At 36.7% G+C, this 22,425-nt stretch overlaps 1 protein-coding gene and 1 non-coding gene across 6 annotated transcripts in view; both read left to right on the top strand.

Annotated features, from left to right (window-relative positions):
• LOC143207934 (klarsicht protein) overlaps positions 1–22,425 on the top strand; it is a 229,439-nt gene that overhangs the window by 183,503 nt on the left and 23,511 nt on the right. For all 5 annotated transcript variants that reach the window (XM_076421862.1, XM_076421860.1, XM_076421859.1 and 2 more), the window contains 2 exons: positions 14,585–14,748; positions 18,460–18,661. In XM_076421862.1, coding sequence (XP_076277977.1) covers positions 14,585–14,748; positions 18,460–18,661 — 366 coding nt within the window. The remainder of the gene's footprint in view (positions 1–14,584; positions 14,749–18,459; positions 18,662–22,425) is intronic.
• LOC143208495 (U5 spliceosomal RNA) lies at positions 19,567–19,689 on the top strand. The gene has a single exon (XR_013008920.1). It is a non-coding gene; the product is annotated as a U5 spliceosomal RNA (small nuclear RNA).

Genomic DNA, 22,425 nt, shown 5'->3' with positions numbered 1-22,425 from the left:
GAATAATTTCATTCTATATGATTTTTTTCGTTTTGTCGATATGAAATTGATATAATTGCTCATACAATTCTTAAATATCCAGTGACTGATTAGTAGACTGCGGATTTTACGCATTTCTGACAAAAATGAGTGGATGTAATTTAAAACAGTTAAAACGTAAAGACGATCTAAGAACGTCGATATGTTATTTTCAGTTTACTAAAATTGTTAAAGACAGGAAGGAATTTTCATACGGTTCCTGTGTCTTGAAATTCTCGAAGAAAATTTGTATCTGGCAATATTTACCGGTGACTCTGACAAAGGGAAGTACCTCAAGTGTCCGACTTTGATTTTGATAATTTTTTGTGAGATGATGGTATATGGATCCCTAATTATGTATGCAAAATATTAGGTGTAATTACTCAATAGTTTTAAAGATATAAACAATTAAAGTTTCATACCTGTGAATCACGCAACCTGCTTGCACGGCTAATGGAACTTCGAAAGCTACAGCTCAAATCATGGTATATCAACAATGTATGAAACTTTAATTGTTCATATGTTTAAAATTATTGAGTAACTACACCTAATATTTTGCCTACATAACTAGGGATCCATAATCTAACATCACAAACACATCACAAACATCGTCTCACAAAAAATTATCAAAATCGAAGTCGGACACTTGGGGTCCTTTTCTTGTGAGTCACCACTCGAGTGCTAAGGGTTACAAAGCTACGTGCGACATTTAATGTTTGTTTCAATAAAAGTGCAGTAATGTATTGGTAGATGTATGCACGAACATTTTGGGAATGTCACTCGTATCAGGACACTATTTCCTAGTCTCTTACAAATTTCTTACACGTTTCTGACTGAAATGACTCCAAGCACAATTTGGATCACACTCACTTGTTTAATTCATGATTCAGTAGAAACCTGGATTATCAGTACACGAGTATTTTTGATAATAAAACAATTGCATAGTTACGGTATTAGTTTAAGGGGGAACTATATACCCTCAGATTTTGGGGTATTTATCAATGTTATCAACCTGTGCGCAGAAAAAAAAGTTTGGTAACATTGATAAACACGCAACTGCCTAATAAATACGAGATGGAGTTGCTTGCTATTTCCATATTCTATTCAGCTCGTCGCGAATGCCGTTATACAGGGCAGGTCGCACTAGTATTAGTGCCACCGATGAGAATATGTACCTCGTCTGTGTCAGTTTTGCTATGATTCCACGTTGTCAGCAGTGCAGCAGTGAAATGTTGCACAATATCGCAGCACTGATTGACAGTCCTCCTGATTAGGCGCCACCTCGTCTAAACTAACTGAACTAAAATTGGCTCTAGACTGGCTCTGCATCAGAGAGGACCTCTGTCTTCATATGGGGAAATCTCTGCTATGTGAATGAAATCACGCGCCCCGACCTTTTGTCCTTATACGAGCATATCTTGAGCTGCACAAAGGTTCATTTGACAGAGGAAGGTTCATCGCGGCGCGCTCTGGTCATCACATCAGTCAAAAAAGTCTCTTTGAGACAGAAAAATGCATTGAAATCTGCGGTTGTTTTTCTCCATTTTCTCTCTACTTTGGGCACTCATATTATTAGATATAAACATAATCTGGTTAAATCAATAGCAGAGCGCGCTATATTTAACCTTCCTCTATAGAATGAGTCCTCACCCAGCCCAAAATCTGCTCAAAATAAGGACAAAAAGTCGAGGCGCGCAAACCCGTGTTTCGACCCAAAATCTAGTAAGATTCGAGTTCCTTTCTAGTTACAATCCGAGGGTATAGATCCCCCTTAAATCTTTACAGTTTTGTATAATAATTTGTCTGGGTTAGGATTGCACGATTTACACGTGGAAGAATAACTACAAAAATACATAGTTATACAAAGATTGATTTCTGATGAATATAGATTTCATAAATCAGCTCATCAAAATTCGTGTCGTGTACATATAAATATCTATAATATATGAATCATTTTATTAGCACCACGAGTGCTTGTTATTAAATACGTTCTGTCAACTGTAGCAATAAACAACATCCGAAAATTACTATTGTAAGGTACATATGTAAATATGTAACATTAGTCCGAGCATACAATTTGAAGTTTAAAGAAGTACCAGAAGGTCGAAGGTTCAGAAAACAAGGGTAAACGTTTCAGTGCGGTAAGCTTTATAAAAGGGTGGAGAGAGCGTGCAAGGGATTAGGTTTCTATCGCGGACAGGTTGTTGCGTATGTGTTTCATGAGTCGAGCATCAGATCCACAGGATTTAAAGTATTTTTTTTGGAGGATTGCGGGATCGTTGGATTAAAAAGTTCATCCGGGTAATTGAATATCAGTATTATTTTTTTTAGTTTTTATTTAAATACGTATTATGTTATACTCGACACAGTTTGCATTTTTCAATTAACCCCGTGCACTATAAAATACAGGGTGTGGCACCTAAGACGCACCAAAAATATAACCTCTTCGAAGGTCATCTGAAGGTCAACATACATGGTTGAATTTGTCGTTACTACTATGACCTTGAAACATCGGAAAATATGATCTAGAGAAAAAAAATTCTCCATCATAATAATTGCGCCACTGAAACATTCTCTTGTATTACTAAAAACCACGGAGATATTTTCGGTGTATGTCTTAGGTGCCTTACACTGTATAATCATTAGACTGCGGATTTTATGCATTTATGATCAAAACCGGTACGCACAATTTAAAGCAGGGGTGATATGAACAAGCTTTAAGGACACGAGTGTATTAGTTTCAGTTTAACAAGATGATTATGAGAAGAACAAATTTTTTATTTAGCTCCTGTGTCTTGCAATAAACGTAAATATATTTCATTTTGCATAAAGATCCGCAGTTTAACAATCATAGACATTTATGACAAAAATGAACAAGTGCAATTTAAATGGCTTTAAAGCAGTGGTGCAGATTAGAAGAATTTCAAAATACCAATGAACTTGTGTCAGCTGATTAAATTCATTAACCCTCGGACCCCTGTGAGTTCAATGTTATGTTTCTATTTCTAAGTTATGTTTCTTTAACGTTACTGTTGAGAAAATCGGACATTTCTGCAACAATTACTAGACAGCGGTTCTTTATGCAAAATAAAAATTACCTACCCCCAAATTGTAACAAACAGGAGTGAAATAGATATTTATTATCTTTCTTAACCTTTGGATTCCTGCAAGTGCTAGGCCTACGTCAGAGTCATTTCTGTATTTCGGATGAGGATGCGTCATCTAGGAATTACGAATGACTCCGGCATACGGAGTCATTCGCATCGTGTCGTTCCATTATGGAGGAACGCTTTCTCTATTTAATCGCAAACTTAATCTTTCTGGTCGCACTGCATGGCCAGAAATGCCAACAAGAATTCTGCCGCTAATGGCCTTTCGCAGCTTCCTTCGCTGCCATTATCAAAGGTGTTAAGGAAGCAAGCGGCCTTGCCAGTTTCAGAAAAGGATGCTTGTGTAATTCTGAAGCTGCCGATCGTTTTTCCACTTCAACCTCTAAACATTGATCTAACTCCGGAGTCATTCGTATACGAAGTTCATCCAGTATACGGAGAAATACCTCTATTTGGCTCCTACGTTGCGCAATTTATGCAGACAATTTTTATTTTGCATGAACATCCGCAGTCTAGTGATCATACACATGCAAATTGGATAGTAAGCACAATAAAGTGATCGATCAATTCTCCGAATGATTATAGCATTTCTGTAGTCCGACACTGCGTACATTGTCACTGGTACGATGATGTCTTTCGACTGTCTGCATAAAAAGTGTCTGGAGTACACTGCAACAGCTCATAGAGCTAGACGAAGTAGTTTTCTCACGGGTCGGAGCCCGATGCACGCTTGTCCACAGGCGAATCACGCAGCGTTAAGTGCGAACGATCGCTAATGAGCGGAATATCAAAACGCAAGGCACCGCCGCGTGTTCGTCTGGAATTACGCAATAACGTAATCAGCGTCGGGTCGCCGTTGGAACTCGTCGAGTCGCAACATGCGCCGCTGCCGCCAATAGTCTGTACTGGGCTCGATTGAAGCCTGTTTACGAATGCATAATACACGCGGGACATTCCATTCGGATTCGCGCGCCACGCTGCACTCACTCATTCCGTCGCGCTTTTCGTCGTCCGTCGTGCATCCCAAACACTCGTCGCCGACGATCGTCGTCGTCCGACCGGTAATCGATTCGCGGACCCGGCCGAAGCGGCGCGCCGCGCCACACCGCGCCGGATCGGCACGTCTGAACCGGCGACTGCTCGTTTTCTGGTTAAAATGTACGACATGGGGAACTTTTTCACTCGCGATCCCCGGATTATCCGACTACCCGGAATCGATTCTGTTCCACCTGAAATATTCTCGTCGGTCCGAAAATTTAAGAGATACCCGATCGCTTCACCCGCTTGCCAAACTCGCCCGAAAACTTTCTAGGTTATCCGACGATCCTGCTCTTGATGGAACCTCTGGCGAATCAGGTTTCTTACTTTAAGAGATGATATGTTGCGCGAAGGTTAATAGCAAGTTTAGAATCAATGGTATTCTGCGTTTGATCTTTTAGTTTGGCTTTGAATCAGATTCGTCGGATGAGGGGAGGGACTACTAATCGAGGGGAAAAAATTACCCCCTCTCTGCCAGTACGCGTCACGTGACGTGGCGACTCTGCTCTGAGGGGTCCCATGGAAATCACCGACACAGATTTCTCCGACACGGTTTTCGCCGACAACATTTCTCCGACTCCAGATTTGTCCGACAATAGCTTTGGCCGACAACGCTTTTAACCGACAACGAATTTGATCGGCAACGATTTTGACCGACAACGAATTTGATCCACAACGACTTGAGACGCAGTATGACAATATTGTATGATAATACATATGATATAATACTGTATGATAATACATACTGTGGTCATCTTAAGTTGTTGTGGATCAAATTCGTTGTCGGTCAAAATCGTTGTCGGTTAAAGGCGTTGTCGGCCAAAGCTATTGTCGGACAAATCTGGAGTCGGAGAAATGTTGTCGGCGAAAACCGTGTCGGAGAAATCTGTGTCGGTGATTTCCATGGGACCCGCTCCGAGTGCGTAGCGACACTCTTACTACGACAAGATATTGTTACATTTTTCTGTAACCTCCGACAATAAATTGTGGAGAACTTTGCCACGGCGTATGTGTAATATACATGGGTTTCAATGCGAGAACAGCAAGTGATGCATCGTTCGAGCCACTTTAGGGTCATTAGTAGACAGTGGATTTTCATGCATTTATGAAGAAATTGGTTAGGTGAAATATAAAACAGTAAAAGATTTAGAAAATTCAAGAATGTTGCAATTTTACATTGAATGTAACAAAGTCGTTAAGAAATTAAATAAATTTTTATGTTATTCCTGCTTCCCACAATCAATGCAAAACATTTTTATTTTGCATAAAAATCCGCAATCTGGTCATTAGTAGACATCGGATCTTTATGTAAAATAAAAATATTCTACTTGAATTACAAGATACTGGAGTGAAGTAAAAATTTATTTTCTTTCTTAATATGTTTATTAGGTTGAAAAAAATGTAACAGTATTGTTCAATTATTCTAATGTTTTTACTCTTCTAAATTACACCTACTCATTTTTATCATAAATGCATAAAGATCTGTCTAGTCATTAGATTGTGAATTTTCTGTATCAATACTCAATACGATAATGTCAACATGATAATTCATAAATATTCGGTAACGGTTTCATAGAAAATTTATAAAATCCAATTTTAGAAGTGCAAGTTCTGTTCGGTACTGGCTAGTGCGAACTTCTAACGTAACGTAAACTGTTCGAAGTTCGAGGCTGTATGTTCTAAACTAATTTAACCTGGTCAAAGTCCTGGTTGTTCTGAAGTGTCTCTCGTTCAAAGTTCTAGTTTGATCTGTGTAGTTCAAAGGTCTAATCCAAAGTTTCTAGATGTAGTGCATACGTTGTGCGCAATCTCCCATCAAAGGAATTTTTAAAGATTATTTTCATTGTAATAATTCATTGATTTCGGGGGTTGGTCTAACTTGTGTAATGCCTACTGACCTGGTTACTTCTCTTTCTTGCGCAGGCCACGCTAAACGTTGTACAAAGATCCATTTTTCCGAGGATATGGGTGGGTTGGGGCTACAATGCGTCAATTGACAGTGACAAGGGTGTAACAGTCTGTTTTCGTTCCTTAGGCAGAATCGTTATTTGCCAGCTGTACCCAGATTCTTAAAAAATGTTACAATGGTAATTTCCAGTGGTAGTCGCCATTGCAGATCTGAAATAAATAAAAATTGTACTAAATTCTGTCGATCTATCAAACTGATTTTATTTATATTTTCATTTCTCAGTCAGATGGAATTTATATGTATAGCGTGCTATTGCTGAAGCCGTTGAGAAGATAATTCTACTATACAATCATCTAAATAAAATCAGTTTGATAATGAAGAAACTTTATCATAATTTTTTAAGGGAACGGTTGAGTTCAGACCCGTGATTTCTTTTGGACTTTTTATCGCTGTGATGAGCATAAGACGCAATAAAAAAAATTAGTGATCTACCCCAAGGCTGTAGAATCACTGTATACTTTCTTTACATCCTGTACACTACCCATCTAACTCAGTCGGTGACAACTAAAAATTCAATCGATATCTTGCTAATTGTAAAAAATTTTCTTGTCAAATATCGCGAAAATATCGCACTCTAGTTTGTAGAGCCGCCCTCGAGTCAATTCCCGGAAGAGAGACGCACCCCTGTAACGCAAGAATTTCACTTCCGGAACCGAAGCTTTGCAAATTTAAGCGAGCACTACTATCCTAGGAAATATTCTGCGAGATTCTTCGAACGATAGAAGGTGCGCAAGCATGAGGGGGGGGGGGGTTGTTCGACTACGAAAAGTATCGATAAAAGCTCCACCCCATCGGTAAGGAGCCCGGTTATCGGCGGCAGCGCGACGCGATTATCGAGTCCCGGGGCATTCGAATTCCTCGCGCGTCCCCGGGTAACGAACTTGCAGGCAGCTTAAGATCGTAAACGAGAGAGCCGGAGTATACAGATTCGACGACGTACGCCGGTACGCGCGGAGGCCGCGTGGCGGTTAATCGCGAAAGGCTTTCGACTCGGAAGCTCGTTAGCCGGTCGGTCGATACGTACAACAAGCTATTTCGAGTGGCCGCGTGCCTTTATTCGGCGCGATCGTTCGGGCATTACGCTGTTTTTCTTGCCCCGCCCGACTGCCTTTAAAAAGCCCGCACTCGCGATACGGCCGAGCAATTAAAATACTAGCGGGCCGGCGCGGTTGCTCTCCGTACCTCAGAATCACTGCACGCAAAAAGCTAATTCGCCTCTCTTCTCCCGCGACGTAGACAAGGTACGCCGACCAAAGCGTCCGCGGTGCTCTTGTCGGTGCTTTCATGGACCCCGGGATGGGCAGAATGTAATTTGTATACTTCCTTCGGAAGAAATGTATCGGGATGCTTAAGGCTCGCCCGACGCGAATTCGGAGGACGCGACGACTGATCGATGAACCCGGGGGACGAGTTAACTCGTCACTGGAAAGCCACGTTACTCGGACTTTCTTTCAGCAGCGACGTGTCCTGATTTATTTTTAGTCGTTCATCGAACGTGTAGCGTCTTCGATCAGATGGCTTCGGACATTCTAACACAAATGTGTTTAAAAATCACTCCCCTCCATAACCCCTGATTTTTTTATTTTGAGTGTTCAGATAGTTTCTGGATTTTTCATTAATTTCGTTACTGCATTTTAAACTTGTAGGTAGGATCCCTTGGCTGCGAAGCTTTGCTTTCCCTATATGCGTGAGCTTAAAATTATTGGATCCATCGTCCTTCATTGTTCCCAGCACAACTTATTTTTTTCATCTTACATTTACAATGGGTTGATATTCAACTGAAATAAAACAATTGATTTCGATCAGCGGATGAAATTAGAAATATAGTTATAATTCGTAATAATTAGGTTAACCTAAAAATTGTAAGATGTGTCAAAACAAATGACAGACATCATGAAACATTGATTTTGATTGAAGGCTTCGCAATTTTGCGTTACAACATAACTTGCAGCTGTATTCGCCAATAATTCCTGTTTAAATATTCACTCGCTACTATTATTATGGGGCAGAGGGAGTATATTTTTTCATGAAACACAGAGATTTTGCAAATTTTGTGGAAGACTGTGGTCTGTGGCTGAGGACTTTTTAATAGATCCTTCAACACAAACTTGAATCATAGACCAACTCACCCTCAATTACGTAGTTTAATCATTTCGTTTGGGATTATTGTGTAAAAAAAGATTTTTAAGCTTCCATTTGTTACAGCACAATTATTGAAGTGTTAAGTTTCTAGTTTGTCTAATTACTAGCCTGCGGATTTTTATGCAAAATAAAAAGCTTGCACGGCAATTGAAAGACACAGGAGCTAAACTTATATTATCCACTAATAATTTTAATGTAATTAAAATAAACTTAAATTGTACTCATTTTTGCCATAAATGCATAAAATTTCGAGTCCAATCATTACTATTAACCAACATAGAGTGGATCAGTATAATCCTTGTTGCTAAATGTGATCTTCATTACGAAAATCGAAATTTAACCATAGCTTGGGAGTGTATTTACATTATTTCTATGTATTTTAATAAAAGTGCAACACTCCTCATTTTTCGTTTTACGTCAATTTGGTAGAAGAGAATAGGTTGATGTTGATTTGCCATGTAATGAAGCACCACATTAAAATATTATTGAAAAATATAAATTTAGCTCCTGTGTCTTGCGATGGACTAGTGCTCACCTTCGAGGTTGCTCGAAATCGTCTAATCTGAAAGAAAATGAATCGGTCCATTAATACCGGTACAAACATCGAACACTAGTATTCGATGTTTCATACATATTTCAATAAAAAGCCGCTCACCGGTTTCCATCTGCGCTCATAGGCATGCAGCGACCGAACGCCGGCCGACCGCTCTGTATACCGAATTCGAATCAATTGATTGGCTGTTGATTGGAAATTGAATTAGATCGGAATGTGCGTGTCTGCGGAAGCTGGGCCGAGGGGTAGCAGAAGGGGAGGGAAAGCCTGGATTCGGCGGGGGTAGGAGAGAGATAGGGTTGTTCCACAACGGTGGAGCCCGGGTTGGGGTCCCAAAGGGAAGGAGGCGATGTGGGTGGTTACGGAAGAGGGGAACGGGCACGGAGCGGCTGCTTCTGGCTTCGCAATGTGCCTGGAATATCAATGCCAACCACTTTTCGTTGCGACCGCTGTCGGACAGTGGCGCAAACCGGCGTCGTTCTTTCTCCTCTCTGTTTCCACCCCCGTTCTCTCTTTCTCTCTCTCTCTCTACAACTCTCTTTCTCTCTTCTTTCTCCCTCATATCTCTCTCTCTCTCCAACTCTTTTTCTCTCTTCTTTCTCCCTCATATCTCTCTCTCTTTGTGAGCACACATCAACCAGTATACCGCCACCGCTTTTCACGCGTCTGACCTCTTTGATACCGTGCCCGGAATCACGCCTGTATCCGTCGTTTACTCGTACTCGGATTTGCATAAATTATTGACGTTCACGAAGAATATCGATTGGGACTTGGCTCTGCCTGAAGGCTTCGAGACTAGCTTGTGTGGATCATGGTGGGAGGTCGAGTTTGAGGGCATCTTCATTGGGTCAATCTATACTACTTTGTGCGCATGTGTCGTAATCTCTCTCCTAATGCTAGAGTTGGGTCTGTGGGACTGACGGAGGAAATTGATGTTCTTTTGTCCTTGCTACATTTTGGTGGAGTCCCTTCATAATTTAACCCTTAGCACCCGAGAGAGTCATCGGAGAGAGTATTCGGAATATTATTTACTAAACAATTAAGTAATGTATGAGGTATTATATCAATTATATCAATCAGTTTTATATATATAGAACGAAAAAAATCATATAGAATGGAATTATTCTAGGTCGGAAGAAATGTTTCACCCAGCAGTGCTCACGTGAACTTCTGAAATGAAAGTATCCACGTCTAAAGTGTATGATTTTGATACTAAGTTTAAATGCTCGTTAAAACGGATTTTTTCGAGATTAAAAGGCAACTATTATTAAACATCAGATCATGCCTTTCTTATTTATTCCCAATGGGGCGCTCATGGACCCCCAGTGCAAAGTAATATTTGTACTTAATTTTTTATGTTTATTGTAACATTCATTTGATATTTTTATATTAATGTGTAACTTATTAATTTAATGCTACTGTTACTTTATTTTCAATCTATTAAACATCTTAAAAAAGAAAGTACATTTCTATTTCAGCCCAATTTGTTGCTACTCGGGTAGAAAGTTTTTATTTTGTATAAAGATCCGCAGTCTATTTATTAATGACCACAGTGTATTTGCAACGTGGTGGTTCTAAATTAAATGATAAAGGTCAACATCCTTCAGGAATGTTTTAGCACAATAATTTTCATCTTGTCGCATTTTTCTAAAAGTTAAATATATTGTGTTCTTTTATCGTAATATTTGGGACATTGGACTCAAATATGTTCGTAACGTTCAGTATATTTTTACTATGGGCAGTTCAGTCGAATTTATAATGAATTCTTTTATTTCATTTTTATTTTAAATCCTTCAATTTAACTATGGAAAAATCAATAATTTTGAATGAAACAGACAGTTTGAAAATGGTAAGAATCAGAGAACCAAATAAGGTTTATGTAGCATATACAATACATGAACACTTTGGATACAGTAAACACTACGATATTCAAATAAATTATATAAATTTCATGTTTTGAAAATTCCAATCTACTATAAAAGCAGTGCTACAGTATATTCTCTCGTATTACATTACCTTAATGTCTATCTTGAATATTCTACTCTTCGACCTTTCACCAGCCGCTGCGTATAAGTAGTATAAGATTGGCATAGTCAGACGTAAAATTGGTCGCGACTGCGATTAAGTCAAGAATGCGTGCAATTTTTGTACAATTCTACTTTACAATTACACAATGTACTGTAATTTTCTCAAAAATGTGGTTTCATTCAGATTATATTCTTATAATAACGATGAAATATAATTTAGAACAGATCCAAGAATTACTTTTGCGTATTGGATATCCTGTCGAATTTATTGCCAAAATAAATCTTCATATTTATCGCTCATAAGACGTTAATAAAAGAGAGTTATGTAAGATTCGAAACAGATTAACGACCAACATGCCAGTATGGGTCAGGCTTAAAAGGAAGCTTAAAAATCTTCTTTTACATAATAATTCCAAACAAAATAATAAGATTGAATGTATTGACCTTCGTACGTCCTAAATCTAATAGTTAACGAGATATTATCGTAATAATTTTCCTGCATAATGTACTCGATTCACGACACGATAGGTAGGCCATTCCAAATAAAAAAATAATACTGAGCGTAAGAACTCAGAAAATATGACCTTGAGATGAGCTTTGCCTACATAGACTTGTCGCCCCCCAAATACGATAACATTCTCCCCAAACATTTTTTGTATCTATACAATAAATAACAAGTTAGGGGTGGCAAAGTTAGGATATCCTGTACACGTTCAAAAATTGTTAACATGTTCCGTGCCGAGCCGTTTTGATCGACAAATAAACAAACTTAAGTGCTCATTCTTTTGGTGGAAATATATTCTGCAGTGTTAAACCTGTTATAAAATATGTATTTAGCGTATTAATTAAATATGTCAGCGTGTAATACCAGTGGTACACGTGGCCTGAATGGATAGTTTAACGTGTACCATCAGTGGTACACGTGGCACGGAACGTGTTAAATAATCACCGGTAAATGTCAAGGGTTAAGATTCTCAGCGCAATTTAACACAAAAGAATATCTAAAAAAAAAAACATTTTTACCACGGGTCGTGTAATGCCCTCGGGAGTGATACAAACCGGTTGAAACAATTGCAACCGGTAGCATTCAATTCATCCGTGTGATTAGAAGACGTCGCGTCGTCGTCGGCGCGGAACGCGAGCGATCGGATGGCTCGGGTCGGAGAGATCGGTGTACAATATAAATGCAAGCGGGAAACAGTAGTAAATTCCGTAGTAAATTTCGTTTCGTCGGGAGAAATTACTCGGAGGAAGCAGAGAGGACTCGGCTGGGTAGAGGTAAGAGATAGACGGTCGCCGGTAGACGCGCGCGATGACCGCAAGGACGAACTTTTACGAGCTTCCTCGAGCTCTCGTTCTCGTCACGCGATGAGCGGAGAGAAATGACTCGCGGAGGGGTAAGAAGCCAAGCTCGACGGGGTGGAGAGGGGTGTTGGAAGAAAGAGGAAGAACCAACGGGGGCTCTCGTTTTCGTTCTCTTACGCCTTGCGTCGCCGTCGTAAACCCGGGTTTATTTATGCGGCCCTCGTCGGTCGCCTCCTGTAGTAGGACGACGGGGACGTGACAACGTGACGTGGTTACTCCATCGTCTACCTTGCGCTCTTACAACCCTTATAGTTCAGTTATGCTTTTCCTGATAAACGCACGTTTATTCCTGTACCGATGACGAATGCGCCGACCCGTCTGGCTTTCTCTGCTCGACGAAGACGTCGTCCTCCTGCTGGCTCACAGTGGACGCTCCGCCTCGGACATCCAGAGAGTTCAATGCTTCCTCGTAGCAGGAGATGATCAACTATGCTACTCCGTGAAATTAACCCTTTGCCCTCGGAGCTATTTTAACTCGAAAATTAAACATTTCTTCCAACTTTGGATTTTTTTGCCAATTTTTATGGATATGACATTGGCATATAATACCTCATACAATATCTAAATCTTTAGTAATTGATTAGTAGACTGCGGATCTTTATGTATTTATGGCTTCTGGAAATTAAAAAAAATACTGTAATGTTAAATTCGATAGAATTGAGTACGATTTTTATCTATTTCATATCTACACAGGCTATTACCACTGAAGATTAGATTTTATTTGATCCTACTGTCTTAAAATTTGCTTACAAAAATTGAAAATTGCATAAACATTCGCAGTCTATTGATTGATTAGGTACCGATATATTTAATCATGTAAATAATATTTTGAATAATGGTACTGCAATTTTTAGTGGTCTCTCTCTCTCTCTCTCTCTCTCTCTCTCTCTATCTCAACGTTGAATTATAACTATTTTTATTTCGATGCGGGAAATACGAGTAATATTCATGTTAACAGGGTTTCTGCATGGCAAGGGTTTGCAAATGAGAATTATTTATCTAAAGGGAATACTTGGGATAAGAAATATTACATTTAATTAAAACAGTTATCACTAGACAGCGGACTTCATGCATTTATGACAAAAATGAATAGGTGTAATTTAAAACAGTAGAAACATTAGAGGAATTTAGAAATACTGTTATATTATTTTCAATCTATTAAACATATATTAAGGAAGAAAATAAATTGCCATTTCACTCCAGTTTGTTGCAATTCTGATAAAAACCTTTTATTTTGGACAAAGATCCGCTGTCTAGTTATTACAAAATTATTAATATGTGTTTGAATACTTTTTTAATCCTTCTGGGACGTACAGTGACTCCCATTAATATTCGGATAAAAAGATAATAACTTTTCTTAATACTGGACCATGGGATCTGAATGTTTTTGAAGTTGGAACAATTGTGCGAAAAGATTTTGAAAAAATTGCAGAGAAAATACTAAAAGTTGTATTTTGCAAATATATTGGATATTTAAACAATGCGTTTTGTAGATCTGTGTGTTAAAAAAAGAGCACAGCAACACATTTAAACTCATTTTAAAACTTGAAGACTACTTTCACAATACATCGTTCATTTTCTGCTAAGATTTTTTTTGTGTGTTATAGCAGGTGAGAAACTAAAGACGTGATTTTACTTAAAAATGATACAATTTCGCAGATATGTAGAAACATTAGAAAATATATTTCTTAGTCGGATCGATCGTAGATTTGAAGATTCAAGCTTCTCCTTTCTATAACAACATCTTAATGAAAAACAAACTTTGAATCGAGAGTGTACGGTCAACTTTAATATAATATACTAATGTACTCTTCGTTTCTCTTTCATGAAACGATAAAAAAAGTTCTGCGCAGTCGTTGTAAATAGTTAGAATCTTGAAATCAGTAGATTCAGCTACAGAAATTTTTTTTGAGAATTTGTATAATTTTCCAGTCAAAACGTATTGTCACTTTTCCAACTGCAATATAAAATGCAAACATCTTTTTGAAATATTAACTAAGGGGTGTGAAACTAGAGGCTCCAAGCTTCAAAATGAGACCGTGTTTATTGTTTTACTATCTTTTTTTTACAAAATTGAAGAAATTGAATGTTCTAGTGTTAATGGGTAACAAATTACAACAATTATTATAGTGGGTGTATGTTGTAAATGTAGAAGATCCGTAGGCTATTGACTATATTACGGGATCATTTGGACGAAAGATAAATATCTTAGTTCCCGTTGCAAGACAACGCTGTTCACTTCCTTTGGTCTACTGCTGCGACCAGTTTATACATCACCCGCACCCTCCGCCGCAAGAACGGGGCAATCCGTTTGAGTTAGCCGAAGAAGGCAACCACTAAAAATGTATATTTAATGTTCTAGGCCGAACTGGCTTCGTTGAGGGATCGCAAGACTGCGATGCTGGCGCTGAACGTCTCGACGCACAGACTGATCACCGATCACGATAACTTGGCGTCGTTGAGCTTCACCACCCTGAAGGATGGTGTGGCGGATTTGTATCGTACCTGGGACGAGACTTTCCAAAAGTAAGTATCAATACTGAACTATTGATCTTTATAAACATTTTCTCCATCAATTGTAGGACTTAAAATCCAAATAAAATGATCTCTCTTATATTTTGTATACCTGATGCAAAAAGGTGCAATACATATTCTAATAATTTATTACTTTTAGTAGCTTTTAGTAGAACACTCTGTTGCGATTATAATAATATTTTAACATGTTGAATATTGTACTTATAATAATTAAATAATAATTGTTTGCATCAACTGCCACAAACAAGGGTAAAATAAAAATTTGTTTCATTCTTTAATAATGTTCATAAGCTGCAACTATTGATGTTCTCAAATTTTTGAAATCTCTCTACTGCTTTAAATTGCAACTGCTTAGTGCAGAAATAGAAAATCGATAGAAGTGGTCGCTATACATATGTATATAAATAGACAGCGGATCTTTATGCAAAGTAAAAATTATTTATGCGAATTGCAACAAATTAGAGTAAAATAGAGATTTCCTTTCCTTTCTTAATATGTTGAGGAGGTTGAAAATAATGTAACAGTGTCTTTATAATTTTTATAATGTGTTTACTGTTTTAAATTACGCCTACTGATTTTTGCCATAAATACATCAAGATCTGTCTATATGTATATAAACATAAACCAATAAAAGATTGGCTGAAAAGCATCAGCCATCAAAGTTATAAATAATTTAAACAATGAACTGCTGGTTGATCTAATATATCGTAGCAGGTTGAGAATAAAATTGATGATCGGGGGTTAATAATAATCTGGATTCTTGAACGTCTTCAGCGTTCAGTTTCTGTTCCTGGCAGGGGTATGTTTATCGAGTTTCGAGCCGCGTGGAATAGGTGGTTTAGGATCATTGACTGACCGTTCTCTGGCCCGCGTGTGACGTTCGGCAAATATTATGAGAGGCAATGAAGCCTCCAGAGCAAACACCGGGAACCCGTGGACACCGTCGGTACTGGTACCGAGGGCTCGGACCTTCGGGATTTCGACCCGTGTCACGGGATTACTAGTTTTAGCCGGGATCGTGCGTTTAATCTTGGCTATTTCTAAAACGTCTGTCGAAAGGAAACGTCCATCCGAACGATTTTCTACCAGGCTACTTCAACAGTATTATTTCTACTCATTGTATCATTCTCAAGTGAATATGGAAGGCAAACTCTTCATCAAAATCGTTTTGGAAAACCATTTGAATTTGTACTCGACTAATAGCGATTATAACAGAGCTACACATCACGTGAGAATTTTTGGCCATTTTTATTTCAAATGTTTGATATTTGATACGTGTATGTGAATTTTTAATTATACACTAGAGACATTATTTGCCTATAGTTCTAGTATTGAATCATATTAATTATCAAGTTCATAATTATTGTTCTATCGTATGAGGTGAATCGTGAGCTTCGAAATGGACAGACATTTGGAAGTAAAAACCGTGTAGCGGACGATCAGATTTTAATTGCCGTATGAGCATTTGATTCCCCTCTCTGATAGGGGTCTAAGCCATGCAAAGGGATTTACCACTGACCCACTGGGCTTTTACAAAGATCCTGCTTGTCCAAACTCCCCCGAAATTCCTAATCTGTGACATGGACACGCGATTCTTATGCGTAACTTGGTCAAAAGCGTTTTACCGTTATTATAACATTCATACACCGTCATTTAAAAGTGGATTTTCACCTTACACACGATACAAATGTTTGATGCTCAATATTTGACAATTGGTAATTTAGTGACTTCATATAATGAAACTTTTTATCTAAGAGAAAAATTTATTTTAGAAACATATCAGTCGTAGCCCACGGTAGGTCCTCAACTATAGTAGTTATACTTGTATCTTGTAGGAGAAATTTTGAAGAACAAAATAACTGCACAGTACAATTTACAGTTTTTGTAATGATGTTTAGTATTTTATCCTATTCATTTCTTCTTCTAGTATTAATAATTTACGGTAATCATGGATAATTTTTCCTTTATGACAAACGTTACTAAATAACTAAAGACACACTTATTTATTCTCCTTCTTTGCATAACGAATATGTTATAATGGTTAGAGTAAGTTTCTGTATAACATAATTTTTCACCAATGAATATTTAGAAATTTGGAATTATATATTATTTATAATATAAAAAGCTATTGTGACAATTGGACTGCGGATCTTTATGCATTTATGAAGAAATTTGTTGGGTGAAATATAAAATTGTAAAAGATTAAAAAAATTTAAGGTTATTGTGATGTTGTTTTTAGTGTAACAAAGTTATTAAGGGATAAAATCAATTTTTATTTTACTCCTGCTGCTCACAATCGCTACTGAACATTTCTATTTTGCATAAAGATCCGCAGTCTAATGATAATTTTTAATAAAACTATTATAAAACCTCCAGAATGTATTCGTGCGTTTTTCACTAATTTGTTTTCTTTACGCGTCTTCCATCACTTGGAAAGATTGCAGAATCATTTTACGACAATTGCATACGTCCACATAGGGATGCTGGGATTGTCCCATGGATAAAGTGTTTTTATTTGTCGATAATGCCATTGGGTAGACTCACTAATAATTCGACGTCTCCCTGTTTGCCGAGAGGCTTTGCCTTCGTTCCGCTTTTTATTATGTTGACCCGCGTCGCGATTTTTCCATTCAATTTCGTCAGCGACTCCGAGAATGGGGAAGAACTAATGTTTATCGAGTGCCTTGAATCTATTTGATAGAGACTCGCGTCACTGACAGATATGCAATCTCGAATTTGATCTGATATCTGATTATTCTCACCGATATCTCATCTTGTTTAAGAATACAATGCTCCGCCAAATATCAAAAGGAGTTATTTTATTATATTTAACAGTGGTATTTTACATGATGTTTAATCATGTCACACAATTAAATTTGGTTTCCAATGCTCGATATCTAAATCGAATCGTAATCTTCTAGTATATGCTATTAAGTGATTGTTAACGACCAATGAGAAGGCAAATGGAATCTGGAACAATCTTATTAAAAAAAATATATATAAAATATTTGCAGCATTTATTTTATTTATTTACTTGTATGCAACGATTGAAACTTGAACAATTTTTGACTTTGCAAATTATTATTTATGCTTGTTCCTTTTGTACCGCCTTCTAAAAAATTCTCTCCGCTGAAACTAAAATAGAATTAATATTCATTTGTTTTAATACGAACCACTTTTTGTATTTCTCAAATTTTCAAATAACATCAGTCGATAAATGTTAATAGTCACTCAGAAATTTTCAAAATCTTACGAAATCAAAATAATTCAGTTAATGAAATAAAAACTGAGATTTATGATTGCAATTACTAGACAGCGGATCTTTATGCAAAATAAAAATGTCCTACTTGAATTACAAGATACTGGAGTGAAATAGAGATTTATTTTCTTTCTTAATATGTTTATTAGGTTGAAAATAATGTAACAATATTGTTAAATTCTTCTAATGTGTTTACTGTTCTAAATTACGCCTATTGATTTTTGTCATAAATGCATGAAGATCTGCTGTCTAGTAATTACCCTTTCTACCCCAATGCATTTTGTAGATTTTGGTCAAATTACGTAGTTACCCTTGATATTGTATGAGCACAAATATTGAATTTTAAATTCTCTGTAAGGATCTCCAATGATTTGCATAGTTTGCTCATTAAATGTATTAGTATACGTTCATTAACTTAAACTGCGGTTTGTGTATCTTTGCAGGGGCAATCAACAATTGTGCGCTCTACAAGCCGTCCAGCAGTTTAGTATTCGTTTGGCAGAACTACAGGGCGCGTTACGAAGGGATAAGGATACCCTTGCAGTTTTGAACGTTGCCCTTCAGGCTGGAGCCACATCCGAGGTAGCTTCATCGGTTCGTCACGTCGCCAGGCTACTGTCCGAGAAACAGGACATCAATTGTCAGGTAAGATGAAATCTTTTTCTACATATTGTTGCGTATAATATGTCCGATTTTAGAGTGCAAGTGAAGCGTTTTGATCAAGAAATACTACAGTGGAACTCTGTTTATCTGAAATCAATCTAGCTGAACGAAATCCTCTTATGTGAACGTGAACTTCCCTTAAATGAACCAAAAATCATAGTCAGTGGTGGGAGACAAGTTGAGTCCTCTTATATGAACCACCTGATTGTGTGAACCAACTTGTCTCTCGACACGCTTTGTATAAGTGGAATTACATATTATAGTATAGTACTACAATTTACGAGTTTAGTATACATCATTTGAAGGTAGAAAGATGATCTTAAGGTCTTACTTACAATTAGTATATTATTTCCTCGATATATGTGAAAACTTCAGAACTGAAAATCACTTATATTGTGTACATCGTAGAAACAATACTAATGGAATGACTAGACTGCGAATGTTTATGCAAAAATAAACATTGTCTACATCAATTGTAACAAACAGGAACAAAATAAACTTAACATTCTTTCTTTAATGACTTCCACAGGATGAATATAACAAAAGAATATTTTTTAATTATTTTAATCTTTTGACACTGCTTTAAATTTCAACTAGTTTTGTCATAAATGCATGAAATCCTCAGTCTAGTAATAACGATATTAAAAGTTGAATTTTAAATCTTCGAGACATTTTTTCTTATCACAAATAGCTGATAAAGTATTTCAATATAAAGCAAAGTATTTGTTGTTTGTAATTATTCTTTTTTATAAATCTTTTACCAATATATTTGTGACATTTTTCTGCTGAGACCAATATTGAAAAATTCCTCCGCTAGGTGGCGAATATTTCTCGCTGGTAAAAATGTAAGCAAAGGGTTATATCTAGACAGTGCGGTGTCTAAGTTGTCACTCTGGTTTCCCTTCAGATCACGCATAAATCTTTCGCCTTTTACTAAAGATTTCCGTGGAGGGGAGCAATTGATGAGTCTAATGTGACTATTTCTTTTTAGTACCCAACGCAAGTTGGGTCATTATTGAATGAAAACAAAAATTTCAGGTTTTAACGAATTCGAATTTTTTTACTTTATTCCCTGGGGGGTGGAAAATTCATGACCAATTTTCGTATACTATTCGAGTCATTAAATGATGTGGTGTAAGTATCGTAGAAACGAGTGAGTTTTCCTTGGAAATGGTTCAACGATAAAATTTTTCAGTGCTGCCATGAAAGGCGTCGAAAGTGATTTCGCTGAGGCAGTAGAAATATGTCGTAACGGTTTTATTTCATGAACATCTGGGGCTTCTATGGCGGGAAATGCAAACACGTTGACTGTTTATTTGATTACACACTTTTCATACCATAACTTATTATTCTGTCATATTTTACTACTATACATATATATGTATCATAATATAAAGTATATTCAATATACAATAATATACAGCATATAATATACAATAATATGCAATATGTTTTGACTTTTTAATGCTTGCACATTCATATTTACAAACAGTAAAAATTGTATAGATTAATTCAACTTAATATCCAATTTCAAACTGAAATTTCTAACTATTTCAAATAAAAATATATATGAATCGAACATTTCAAATTTATATTTCATATTTAATATCATAAATTTTGAGCATATAATACAGAATATAATATAATATAGTTATGACAAGAACTGATGATCTAAACTTTAACTATTAAGCATTTTTGTAATCTCAAACTATATTTTATGCAAAATAAAAATTGTCTGCGTTCATTACAATACAGAGGAGCTACATAAATTTATGCTTTATTAAGCATTTAAAAAAGTGAAAAATAGTACAACAGTATTTTTAAATTGTTGAAATATTTTCACTGTTTTGAAATTGATCTAAGCTTTGCCATAAGTGCATGCAATTTCCAGTCTAGTCATTATATTATTGTATAATATTGTATAGAAAAACAATCATAGGAAACAATGGTCGATAAACAAATCATCTATAGAATTCAGGTTTAAAAAAATTATTACATCAGAGTGGTTGTCAATATTTTTCATTATGAATTAATCTTGGAAAACTAAGTTACTTATAGGATGGACTAAGAATCAGTGAACGTGTACATTTCCTCTCTGGTATACGTGACGATTAGAAGCATTGGGAATCAACTAAAGGGAAGAATGCAGGGGTAAGGGCCACTAAATGACGCGCCGGCGAAGCGTTTTGCATCGTGCTCCACGTCTTCGCTCAGATAATGCCTATTCTCAGCTGCACACTCGGTCCTTTCCGTCCCTTTCATACTTTGATCATGCCTTTTCTCCTTTATTTCGCTGCTACGATACCTATTACCGCGTCTACGGCTTCCTCGCTCTCTTCGTCTCTCCTCTCCTCTGTGTCGAGCCACGAATGAGATTGCTTCGGACCTTCTTCACGCATCAAAACCATTTGGATGTTAGATATGCCGATGAAACTACCTTCCTGCGTTTTTCTCTCCGATTGGTGAGAATGTTTTGTTGGCAGGGCTAGGGCATCAGAGGGTTAATGACGGGGACGAGAACGGAATTACCTCGCGATCATTTTTATCGACGATTCTATGCTGACCTTGTTGACAGTTCGTAAAAGTGATTCACAAATTTCGAAATATGTGAATGAAAAATATTCTTTTTTAATTTTCGTTTTATTCTACATTCTTATTCAAGAGTCTGCGGACATTTATAAATAAAAATGTCTCTTGAAATATAAATTTCATAAACTGTATTGCGTATTGTAACTATTATATAATATATCATAAATTATATCTCATAAATATTTATGACAAAAATAAGTGCAATTTAAAACAGTGAGAAGACTTTAAGAGTATCATTTATTTTCCTACATTAAAATTATTAGTGAAAAATATAAGAAGTCATGTTTACTGTAGTCTTTTAAAATATTTTATCATTAAGTTTCATTTAATTATAACTAGAAGAAAATTAAACATATATTATACTTTTAATTATATTTATATTCGATTCAAACTTAAGATGAAATAAATTGCTTATTCCTCCCACTTCAATTTTGAAGTAAAAATTTATACCTACACAAGTACATCTAAAATTGTAGTCGTTAAACTTCATGGTTTTAACTCTTAGTTTTATATGATAATTTATGATTATCTAAGAAAATAGAAATCTATGGCAATTATTATATTTAGCAACAGGACATGCATAAAGTTTTCTAGATAATTAGAATAGGTAGATAGCTACCCACTTAGCACCCAGATTTTAAATTAATTTTAAAAGAATAGAAAAATCTAGCCTAAAGGAATTCTGATTGAGAATTGATTCGAGGTTTGATCTGATTTTTATTTCATATTTCTGCAAGACATATCTATCTTGTCACAGTCAAATTTCATAGCTTGTGAACGCACCTGTTGACAATCATGGAACTACCAATGAAGCGATTTCCGATTCAGAAACGACGAAATTCGCGGTAAATCGTTTAACCGATATTCCCACGGCATCCTTGATTTTCAATCGGTTAGATAGCTTCTAGTAATTATTCAACGTCCTTGGATGGGATAACGGTTCCCGTGGGTATCGCTTGTGTGCATAAAACCATTTCCCCGCTTAGATTGGGTGAGTGGAAGGGCTCTAGGGATATGGCCGTTCTGAGGAAGGCGAGATTATAAGGCGAATCATGTTTATTGGTTCGACTTCTGCCACGCGGCAAGGAACTTCTTCCGAGCCCTGCTTTCTTTCATCTTTTTATTTCTTTTTCTGTTGTAAGCAGAGCATAGAAAAT

This window comes from Lasioglossum baleicum, chromosome 4 (assembly GCF_051020765.1).
Source record: "Lasioglossum baleicum chromosome 4, iyLasBale1, whole genome shotgun sequence".
Classification (NCBI taxonomy): Eukaryota; Metazoa; Arthropoda; class Insecta; order Hymenoptera; family Halictidae; genus Lasioglossum; species Lasioglossum baleicum.
The sequence above is the reverse complement of the archived record's forward strand: the minus strand, read 5'-3'. Positions and strand labels throughout refer to the sequence as shown.